General features: G+C 38.4%; 1 protein-coding gene across 2 annotated transcripts in view; it reads left to right on the top strand.

The window, feature by feature from the left end:
- ear (ENL/AF9-related) overlaps window positions 1-12,385 on the top strand; it is a 213,408-nt gene that overhangs the window by 29,381 nt on the left and 171,642 nt on the right. For both annotated transcript variants that reach the window (XM_067138008.2, XM_067138007.2), the window contains exon 2: window positions 7,959-8,136. In XM_067138008.2, coding sequence (XP_066994109.2) covers window positions 7,959-8,136 — 178 coding nt within the window. The remainder of the gene's footprint in view (window positions 1-7,958; window positions 8,137-12,385) is intronic.

The following is a 12,385-nucleotide window of genomic DNA, read 5'->3' as shown; positions in this document are numbered from 1 at the left end:
AAGTATACACAGTACTGCCATAAGTTCTGTCAGTAATTTCATTGCATATAACTAAATAAAACTATGCAAACCCATGAATATACATATTTGGTATTCTGAAAGAACACAAAAAATTCTACAGAATGAACATACTCTTATTTGAAATGATCACCATGTGTGGCAACATAGCGGCAAAGACTATGAAGCCACTCATCAATAGCTGCACGAATCGTGTCCAGAGGAATTTTTTGACAACGGACATGATTGATTTTTTTTTAACATCTCAATATTGCCGTGCCAATTTTTTTACATGCTATCACCTTGAGCTTCTGCCACAGAGAATAATCCAATGGGTTGAGGTCAAGACTTCTACGAGGCCAGTCAGCAACAGCGATAAACCATGGGACATGGGTTGCCAACCACTGCTGCATCATTTTTGCTTTGTGTGCAGGAGCGCTATCCTGCTGAAAAATCTATTATTTCCCTTCAAACGGATTCACATTGATGCATGGTATCACCTTTACCAACATTGTCTGGTTGACAGCTGCAGAAGTCTTTACTCCACCTACGCAAACATGCTCCTCCGATGCTTCCTGCCTCTTAATGGCCTGCCATACCATGACAGAAGCAGGGTGATGTCCGCGCTGCACACATGGATCTTTCTCTCTTGCTTTCTTGGAAGACCATGCATTCATACGATCGGTTTGCTTGTTAAACAGCTCTTCCACAGTGCATATTTTTTCCATGTGTGAATAGGATGTCACGATATTGGATCTCCACATACGTCATTAATAAAGCCTGGGATCGAACCTAGTGTATCTCCTTTAATTTTTCAATTGGTAAATGCCGTGTGTATCTTTTATATTCACAAACATATAAATCATCCTTCAAAATACTTGACATAGATTGTGGAGAGATATTAATTTCATGAGACAAAATTGTTTGTTTACACAAAGGATTGTGTCGAATCCTTGCATCAACAGCATTCACAACTTCTTTTCTGCGTACAGACCTAGGATGGCCTGATCTGTTGCGATAAACAGTTGCACCCGTTTGTTCAAACCATGCTATTGTCCGAAATACAAATCGTTCATTGATACCGAGAGGTTTCAGTGTAGAAAAAATTTCCTTAGCTCGCTTTCCATAACGAAATAACGCCATTACAGCGATACAATTCTTGTACACTCCGCACTCCATCTTTCACTGCTGCCTGTTGTTGGCACACTGCAAGCTGGTTACTGGTGGAGTCGTGAAGGTGGCCTTGTGGACGATGCCGTACAACATTGCCACGCTTCTTTATTCGCTGTTACCATACTACAGTGCGTTTAGATTTTACAGAACTTATGGCAGTATTATGTATTACTATGCTTGCAAAGTGATGAAGTCTTGTACATAGTGAATGAGAAGAAACATGTTTTTTCGTACGAAATACGTTTTCAGCAGAGGCCGAGTGCTCTGGTGGGAAAAATTACTCATTGTGAAGTAGTTCGTAAAGTAGTACTTTCTGGGAGCAAGAGTGAACAAAGTAGTTCCCAGAGTTAAACTTCTTCCCATTACTAGATAGGATAGATGAAAATGAGGAGCCTGGCACAAGTAAGTGGAAGAAATGCCAGGACTCAGCTAAGGGCTCTGTGGTCGCTAACCCATGCTCCCTAGTTACGAGCCCTTGGGGCTCCTTTTAGTCACCTCTTATGGCAGGCAGGGGATACTGTGGGTGTTATTCTACCACCCCCACCCACAGCAGTTAGATCACAAGAGATCACTGGACAGGTGGAGGGAATATTTTGAAAATCTTCTCAACATAAAAGGAAATTTTTCTTTTGATGTTGCAACAAACTGAGGTCATGCAGAGGAGAACAATGATCTTGGTGAAATTATGCTTGAGGTGGTAAATAAACTCCATTATCATAAAGCAGCGGGTATAGATTAAATTAGACCTGAAATGGTGAAATATAGTGGGAATTCGGGAATAAACATTCTACATGGAGTAATCAGATTAGCATGGAATGTTAGTAAGACATCTTCTGATAGGACAAAAGCAGTAATTGCATATACTGTATCTATAAGCAAGGGAACTGGAAGTATTGCAACCACTATACAGTCAGTTGTTGAGAGCAAGTTGGAGGATAACCATTGTGGTTTCAGACGGGCTGTCAGGATCGTATTTTCAGTACGCACCAGGTAGCTGACATGCTATGAAATGAATAGACAGTTATTTTTATGTTTCGTAGTTTTAGAGAAGGCATATGACAGAGTGCCAAGGAAAAAGATGTTAGTCATACTGGGGTTTTATGGAATTAATGGTAAATTATTAAAACAATTAAAAGCATTTATGTTGACAATTGGGCTGCAGTGAAAATTCATGGTAGAATGAGCTCTTGGTTCAAGGTACCTACAGGGGTTAGACAAGGCTATAATCTTGCGCCTTTGTTGTTCATAGTTCACATGGATTATCTACTGAAAGGTGTAAAGTGACAGGGAGGGATTCAGTTAAGTGGAAATGTAATAAGCAGTTTGGGTTATGCCAACAACTTGGTCTTAACACTCCAGTGGGCGCGCGGTTTGCTGTATCGCGAGTGGGCGCGCGGAAGACAGGTGTCCATTTTGTTTTGCCATTTTACCCTATGAAATGTATATTTAGCGATCATGATTTTTGTTTTGTTTTGGATTAGTTAGGAATATATTAAACACATTTTTAATAAACAGAAGTGTATTCTACAAAATATTAAGTAGGAAATATACAATCATGATAAATCAAACAAAAACTTGTATACGTTTGATATGTTACGAATGTTACAAAAATGTTTTATGTTATAAATGATGAACTATAAAAATTAAATATTTTTATTACTTTCTAGTTCGAAAATACAAATTGGTTTCATAGTATAAATAATTAGACTACATACCTAATTTTCCATATTAGTGAAGCATAAAAAACACAAACGGAATGCTGACACTTTGTAAACTTTAGCTTATTCAATGCACCTTGCACAAACATTTCTCATATGATCAGCACACACCCACCCATGACACTTCACACACTTTTTCCTTGAAGTCTTGTTCCTGGCTCTGCCGCAGAGGTAGCACCTTCCTTTCTCAGCCACTCCTCGGGATACTGGTTGAGGTGGAACTTCTTCCCTGTCCAGTTTCAGCAGGATCCTTCCTCTTGTCTTTATTTCCTGTGGTATCGTCTCCAAACTGATAGGATGTTCAATTTGTGGTCTAATCAGGGCGAAGGCCATTTGTTTAAAAAAATCACTGCGGCTCACAAAGCCGAGTTTTTTATTTGTTTTATAGATTACAAGAGCATTTACTCCTCCTACATTCAGATTATGAAAGAAGATTGTTAGTGGCCATCTTCTTGAGTTTCTTGCAGTGTCATATTGACGACACATTTTGTCCAGAATGTCCACGCCATACTTGGTTTCATTGTAGGAAGTAAAGACCACGGGTTTTCGCTCATCACCTGTATGTGGATCGATTGCCATGTTTTCATGCATAGTTGATATTGCCAACACAGCCTTATTCTTCTTCGGTACGTAAGATACCAATGTACAGCTTTTTGAAAGCCAAACAAACTGCTTTTGACTTCTCTTGACTTATCAGGTAGAAAGTTTGGGGGAACTTCTGCTTTGTTCTTTCTCAGTGTAGCAATCTTTGTTACTTTTTCTTCTTCCCATAGCTTTATTGCCAAAGGCACATATGCGAACCAATTGTCACTTGTAATATTCCTATTGGTTCCTGAAATAGGCTACACCAGTCTCAAAACTAAGTCTGACGTGTTGTTGCTTCTTCTGAAAGGGCCGTTTGGTTGCTTCCCTACATACACTTCAAAGTTTGTAGCATAGAAGGTTGTTGTGGAAACCATAGCAAAGATCTTTATCCCATACTTTGCAGGTTTACTAGGCATATACATCCGGGACAGTTTCCTCTAAATGCAACTAGCTGTTCATCAATGGTAAGATAGTCGGCTGGTTTGTATGCATTCTTGCAATTGAGCATGAACATCTCAAAGATTTCTCGAAAAGCAGCTAGTTTGTCAACAGATTTTCTTTGATCTCTGTTTTGTACGTTATCAAATCTCAGACAACGTAAAAGAAATCGAAACCTCTTTGCGCTCATGGTTACATAAACAGCCTCTACTCCCGCGCCGTGTGAATTATCCCACATTTCAAATACGTTTCTTCTTCCAGCCTTCAAAACCCCAGCAAGATATAATATACCAATCAGTGCACAAATTTCTCGGGAATCAGTGGGCCTAGCATACCTTTCTCTGACAAACTGAGGGCGAATTTTAGCTATGTAAATGTTAGTACAGTCAACTACTTTTTTCACCATTTTGTCATCAATAATACACTGTAACGCAGCTTCTGGAGTGACAGCATTTTTCGCAGACCCTTGAGGTCCTGGGCGATGAAAAACTGGTATAATGTTATGTCTGGGTGTATGAGAAGTCTGGGCAACTTGAGGTTCTAAGTACCACCTCAATGTGCGATCTTTTCCCAAATAAAACTCTGGGTTGATGAAAGTGGCAGGAAGGACCGGGCCAGGAGGAGGAACTGTTTCTTCTACTACTTCCATTTCCTCAGAGTCTTCAGGAACATCAGCCAGGTTATCCTCTGCATTGATTTCATCTTCTCTAATCACTGTGTCGTATTCCAAGTGGTCTTCTTCTCGTTCATCTTCATCCTCTATACCTAGAACACTCTAGTTATCCTCAGTCTCATCTAGCCAACGGCGTACCTATTTACGTTCACTTTCACTGGTCATTATTGTTATCACGCATAAACTATTTCAATTAAACCATTATGACGTTCAAAACTATGAAATTAAAAAAAAAAAGATACCACAGCAATATCCGAAAAAACTGTAACGCCACTGGGCGTGCGGAGGACCCACTACTGAGCGCAAATAAACACGAGGTCACGGCGACAATTGGCGAGCTTAAAAGCTGACAATGCACTGACAGGCGGAGGTTGAGTGGGAAGAAAGTTATATGGCCACTCAAGGTCACGAGTGTTGCCAACCCTTGTAGTCACACAATACAAAATCACTGGAGGACACCTGTACTCTGCGCGCCCACTGGAGTGTTAATGACAGTTTGTGCTGAAAGCCTAGTCTGATACCTTAGAACTTGAAAATGGGTGCAGTGAGTATGATATGAAAATTAGTTTATCCAAGACAAGTGATGTCAGTAGGGGAAAAAACCTAATAGAACTGAATAAAAGAACAAAAGCTGAGGAGAATTGTGGGAAAGGAAGTATGTTACATGGTGAGGCATGTGATTCAAGATCTGGGAAATATATTCCAGCAAGGACCATAACCCCGGATTGTCCTTGTAAGAGAAAAGGGTCATAAAAATTATCCAAAGGAGTAAAAGAGAACATCTTGGAAGCATTCCGTAATATGGAAGATAAGGAGAGTCAGCCTGAATGATAATGATGAAGAAGAAGAAGAGACAGTGATGTGTTATATGTTGATTGAAACAGGAGGGAAATGCTGTTTTAAATGGCATTCTCTTTCAAATTTTGAATAACAGTATTCCATAAATATGATTGTAAGAAAATCATAGCTATTTTCTTAGAATAACTTTTGATTTTATTTCAGCAGATATGGTCAGTGCAAGGAACAGATATATCAGACATTTTCTTCTAACATTTCTTGATACTTTTACATAAGTAGAATGAGCTGATGAAGAACAGATTCTTTATGAAGGGAATGGATATTGTTCCTGAAACATGTATGACAAAATAAATAATTTTCAATCATTAAAAGTGTATTGACAAAGTGGACCCAGCATAAACTATTTTAAATAGTTTCTTTAATAGTTTTAGACAAGTCAATACAGGATCAAATAAAAATACCTTTTATGGTTAAGTTTATCAATAAAGAGATTAAGTTTACCAAGTAGTAGGCATTTTGCTTAATATCCAGTCTCTGTGACTCTTAATTTTAATATACTGTTTAATTTGAACTAGTTTAGATGTCGATGCTGTAACCTATTGAACACAACCATCATCAAGGTATGTAGAAACTGCTTGAGGACTTCAATGCCAGAAGTGAGAGAGATGATAGGCTCAGGGAAAATGTTATATGTAAGTGATATCTTGGAAGTTGCAATGCTAATGGACTACTACTTTTCAGTCCACGTGCTCAACATGCTCAACATCACCAGTACTCTGTTTCGACTGCCCTACCGCTTCAAAATTATATTGATGCTTTCACGCCCTAAGCATTGCCTTCATGCAACAATATCCTTTAACCAAGATAGCAAGAAATATTGATGACTTTGAGAGATCTCACAAATTTATCTGCTGACTCATGACCTCTTTCTGCTGAATGTCCACTTAATCAAATCCCAATTCTGTCCAGATAAAAGCCTGTTTTAAATCTGTTGCTGCAGATTTCTAGAATACAGTCTGTGACTGGCTGGTAAATACTCAAATCAGCGCAGGTGAAAAACAAGAACGGGGCCAGGCTGAAAATGATTTATCTCTGAGTCATCGGGGAAAACTTTTTTTTTGTGGAAAAGAAGAGACAATATTGGTTCATTGATAATGGTGAAGAAATTTTGTGTCTCATGGACACCAAAAATGGAAAGTTAATCTACCCCTTTGTCAAGATCTGTCATGAGAGAGAAGTTGAGCCACTGCTGAGGTCTTTTGCCATAACATGCCACCATAATCCTCAGTCATGGATGGCAGTCCAGCTGATATTCTGGACAAATCATTGAAGCTCTCAACAGACTAAAATCCTGAAATATTCATTCCAGAAATATTTGACTTAACATTTTTAGTTTCATAATGTCATTTTCTGTGTTTTACTTTATTCTTGTATATCTCCCATGTTTAGAGACCACATTTTTTCCTTTTACAGGGAGGATAAGGATGTCATTCTTTGAATGAGTGCACTGTTTACATGTTTCTGTCTCATTGTTGTTATTTGGTAGTTGGATGTTTTTTCCCTTACAAGTTTAATTTTGTACTCATTTCTGTTACTTTTACTTCCATGCTATTTGATCTTCCATTTGTATATTTCAGACCAAACAGTGCTCAGTTTATCTAAGAGAGAGAGAAAAAATGTTAGCCATACTAAGGGATTATGGGATTAAGGGCAGATTATTATAAGTAATCAAAGACATTTATGTTGACAATTGGGCTGCATTGAGAATTGATGGTAAAATGATTTCCTGGTACAAATTTGAACCAGTTGATCACTTCAGGTAATTACTATGTGTATTCTCCCAGGATGGTGGTGTAGTAAGTGTGGGTGCAGCAAAATTAATGCAGTTGTGATCAGTGGTATTCTGTAAGAAAGAAGTCGGTCCCCAAACGAAACTATCTGTACACCAATCTGCATTCAGATCAACTTTGCTGTGTGAGAAATGAAGCTGGATAGGTTATCTAAGAGAATAATGGACTCTGTCATAGAGGATAAGAGAATTAAAGGGAGACCAAAGACAATGATGGTTAAACTCTGTTTCTAATGATTTAAGAATAAGAGGTATGGACCTAAACTAGAACACACAGCTGGTTACAAATAGAGGATTGCAGAGACATTTAGACTGAATGCTGAAAGGCATAATCTATAATGAAAATATGTATGTAGAAACAAACTCCTTGATTTAAAATGACAGATTATTCACCTGAAACAATTTTTCAAAATTTTAATAACATTGTTATTTAAATATCAAAATTAAGTTGATTGAATATTGTATTGAGATAATCATTAGATAGCTCTTGCTTTGTTCATACCAAGGAGAGGGGTATTGATATTTATTACATGTTGCTTTTAGTTTTGTATTTTCATGTATTAAATGTGAAATTGCACAGATTACATAGAAAATCACCAAATTATATTAATGCACTGTTATGTACATCCCAGTACTGAAGTTGCTTCTCTTACATTCAGTATTTTGTTTTTGCTTTGATAACTGTCCTCTAATAGTAGTTTGCATAATTTGAATTTCTCTTTTATAGTGTGTAAGAGTTTTGTTCGAAATCGGCCACGAAGCATCCATCAGAGCTAAGCGCACTCCTGAAGGGTTTACACATGATTGGGAGGTGTTTGTACGTGGAGCTGACAACACAGAGATAAGTCACTTTGTGGAGAAAGTTGTGTTTCTCCTACATGAAACATTTCCAAAGCCTAAGCGAGGTATGGATTAAGATTATTTGATGTAATTTGATTATTTAAATGAAATAATACTGTATTTCAATAGTCTGTATACTTCTTAACAGATTAAATATTAACTTGCCAAACCCAGTCTCTGATCTGTCAGTAGTGTTTCCATGTGTATCACTATACTTTGTTTCTACTGGTACATACAGTAGTGTCATGATAGAAGTTATGTGTGCACAGCACACAAAAGTATGGAATTTTAAATGTGTTTGATGACTTGGAAGATGATGTAATTTTGCAAAGTTGATCAGATGCAAGTCCTGTCCATGACAAAATCAGGGTTGGGAGAAACCCAGGTTTTCGGTTTAAACCTGGTTTAATTTCAAATATTAGTTTAAATTAATTCAGACCACTTGTGACTTCTTATTAACTATACCAGGTGGTTCACCAGCCCCTTATTTTTTCGGAAGTACTTAACCCAACTAACGCGTATATCGTAGTCATTTGAAAAACATTAATACCTGCTTCTTTATAGCCTTAGTACAATTATACCTTTTATATAATGCTCACAAATATGGTAGCAGCAGTGTTATTTCTATGTGTAAAATGATCACAGCTGTGAATAACACTGTCTTACGTTTGGACAGGAGGTGTCTATAAGGACTACAATGTGTTAACGCTTTTATCTGATGTTACATAGCCAGGTTGGACTACGACATGAGGGTCTGCATATTCAATGTAACAAGGGTTCGAAATTTTGACCACCTTGGTTTATGCAGATTTCAGCACGATGTTGTAAAGACATTCTTGCATGTTGTAGCATGTCAGGTGTAACAGCTTGGCATGCGTCAGTGATCATTTGCCAAAGGTGATCAGGATTTTCAGGCTCCTGTTATACACTACCTGCTGTAAGTGACTCCACAGGAAGAAGTCAAGTGGCGTTAGATCGGGTGATCTGGCGGTCCAATGAACGGTCCTCCCCTTCCTACCTATTTATTTGGATATGAAGCATGAAAATGGTTCTGGACGACTACTGATCCATGGGGGTGGGGCCCCGTCCTGTTTAAACCACATTTGTAATCACTCGTGCAGTGGCACATTCTTCAGCAACTGTGGAAGTTCATTTTGAAGAAAATGATGGTAGCGTGCTCCCTTTAGATGTCTGTCGAAGAAATATGGTCCAATGAAATGGTCACCCAAGATCCCACACCAGACATTCACTCCCCACTACCCAATGAGGATTCTCCACGCTCCAGTAGTGCATATTGTGCCGATTCACGATGCCATTGTTGTGAAATTGTGATTTTTCTGAAAAAAAACGCTGCATTATTGGTCACACTGCATAATGCCCATTGACAAAATGTTACTCTAGCATCGAAATCACGTCCGTGGAGCTGCTGGTGTAACTGCAGATGGTATGGGTGAAATTTATTATGCAGTATACGCATTGTTGATGACCGGCTGATGTTGGTCTGTTGTGCAAGTGTTTGTGTATTAATATGAAGGTTACCGGGCGAGTTGGCCGTGCGTGTAGAGGCGCGCGGCTGTGAGCTTGCATCCGGGAGATAGTAGGTTCGAATCCCACTATCGGCAGCCCTGAAAATGGTTTTCCGTGGTTTCCCATTTTCACACCAGGCAAATGCTGGGGCTGTACTTTAATTAAGGCCATGGCCGCTTCCTTCCAACTCCTAGGCCTTTCCTATCCCATCGTCGCCATAAGACCTATCTGTGTCGGTGCGACGTAAAACCCCTAGCAAAAAAAATAAAATAAAAATATGAAGGTTATTCTGGACAGCGTCCAAAACAGCCTCTTTATTTGGACCAAACGTTACTGGAGCATTTCTAATGGAAGGTATCCTTCCAAGTGTCCCAGTTGACTGCAATCCTCGTTCAAGGTTTTGAACTGTATTGGTAGTTGGCAGTCTTCTGTCAGGAAAATGCTCATGATAGACACATTTTGACTGGACTGCATTCTGCTTTGTTTCCCCATTAATGAGCAACATATCATTGTACTCGTCACTGGAATGTATCATGAGTGAATGAATATGTGCTGTGATGTGACCTGGTAAACATTGTGTGTCTGTTAAAATAAGGCATGATCTGTCTGTCAACAATAGAGAAACATGCATAAGGTTGGAATCAAACCACTACATTACCAGTATTCAGACACCTTGTGTCACTGGCCCTTAACCGACTCAACCAGTAGACAACATACAAGATGCTTGCTAAAGGATTGCTAGTGAAGTATGGCCGTATGAAATTTAATATCTGTGTCAAAGTCTTCAATAACATTTTACAGTGTTGATTTAACTCTTTACCATTAGCGAGTACATGGCATACATATTAATTGGACCATATTTTCTCCATAAATTAGCAACAATTCAACGTACTCTTCATAGGACAACATCGTGAGGAAATGATTAAGTGCTGTGATGTGACATGGTTGGTGTGGATTATTATTTGTATGCGTTGGACTCGGGAGTTGTGGATTAAAATCCCTTGCTGGCCGTCCTGAAAATGGTTTTCCTCGGTTTCCCATTTTCACCACCAGGCAAATGCCAAGATGGTACCTTAATAAAAGACCAAGGCCGATTTCCTTTCCAGTTCTTCCCCCACCCATCCTTAGGGGAAAGATGCCAAATCAGAGCACACCCCTTAAAACCAATAGCAAAAAAGAAAAATTTAAAAAAAATTGAATATTGTAAAATGGAGCACACCTGTTGTTCAAAAAAATTGCCTCATGCTGGATTTGAACTAGTACACTGCCGATACACACGTTATGCTCCAGCACGTAACCGATTCAGCCACAAATTCAACATACATGATGCTTGCTAGAGGTTTAGTACATAAGTATGGCCGTTACACCTCGAAAGTTAATACCTATGTCAAAGTCTTCATTGATGGTTTACAGGGTTCATTTAACTTCTTTAAATTGCAGAGCACATGGCATAACCTATTAATTTGATTGTATTACGGGTACCTGTGTTGTTTCCAGGCGCAATAAATCACGTTTACAGAATGGTCCTTAGTATTTGGCACAGAATTGTGTATAGTAGTTTTTTCCTTTGCTAGGTCCATGGATTAAGTTACAGTGATGACACACAGGTAGGAGAGAGCCTTATCGACCATAAGGAGATATTTCAAGTTATTGGTGTTCATAATACTAAATTATAAGGATCTTTAGCTTATATGCATTATTTGGGTAGCCTATCTCTGACAAAATAAGGAGCTGGTAAACCACCCGGTATATGCTCATTCTCTACTCAAAAGAGAAGTATATAATAAGTAATAATAATAATAAGTAATATTGCTCAAAATTAAGTTTTACTGGCAAATTATGTGCTGAATTACAAAGTATGGTATTATATTTTGAGAGTTCCAGTCACCAATGTACTGATTTCATACAGAAAAGTTGTTTCATTATCACAATGTTATGCACAAAATAGTTATTGAGTTGTTCTTAGAATTTTATGACTACATAGGTACACTTTATTCAGTCCATCATCCAAGTCTCTTCGAATGGACTGTTCGGGCCTTGCAGTTCTCCCATTACTTTTTCATGTGTTCCGATCTTCATGCCACGTTGAAAAATATTTGTGGTGCAAGTTTCTTTCTTGTGAGTGTGAAGTCTATGTTTGTGTCCTGGAATTTTTTGTTTAATTTTATCTTATCTGTGGTGTTTTCTGGTGTAAGGCCAGTTTCCTTCAGATCCTCTTATTTCACTAATCCATTTAAACCTTTAATTAGAGTTCAAAAACCACTACAGGTTTATGAATTATGATTTATGAATGATTTATACTTCAAAATATTAAATAACTATAGACTGTGTGTAAACATTATTTCACTTCTGTATAGTGTTTAAATTTTCACATCATCATCATCATCATCATCATCATCATCATCATCATCATCATTTCCCTTCATCCAGCTGTAGCTGGGTAGGGGAAAATATGGTTCCTCTCCACTTTCTTCGGTCTATCCACCACTCCTCCTCCAACAGTGTGTCCCAGTCCAGATTTCTTTCTGTAATACTGCGTTGGATTGTGTCCTTCCACCTCAATCGTGGTCGTCCACGTCCTCTCCTTCCTTGCATTTGCATTTCCATCACCTTTTCTGGCTTTCTTTCATCACTCATTCGCTTTATGTGCCCAAACCATCTTACTCGGCTCTTCTCTATTCTATCATTCATTTTTTCCTCTGGAAATTCTTCCCGGATTTTTTCATTCCTTATTTTGTCTCTTCTACTCTTCTGTATCATACTCCTCAAGAACTTAATTTTGGCTGT

Source organism: Anabrus simplex, chromosome 1 (genome assembly GCF_040414725.1).
Source record: "Anabrus simplex isolate iqAnaSimp1 chromosome 1, ASM4041472v1, whole genome shotgun sequence".
Taxonomy (NCBI): domain Eukaryota; kingdom Metazoa; phylum Arthropoda; class Insecta; order Orthoptera; family Tettigoniidae; genus Anabrus; species Anabrus simplex.
This window is presented reverse-complemented; position numbering and strand designations above follow the sequence as displayed.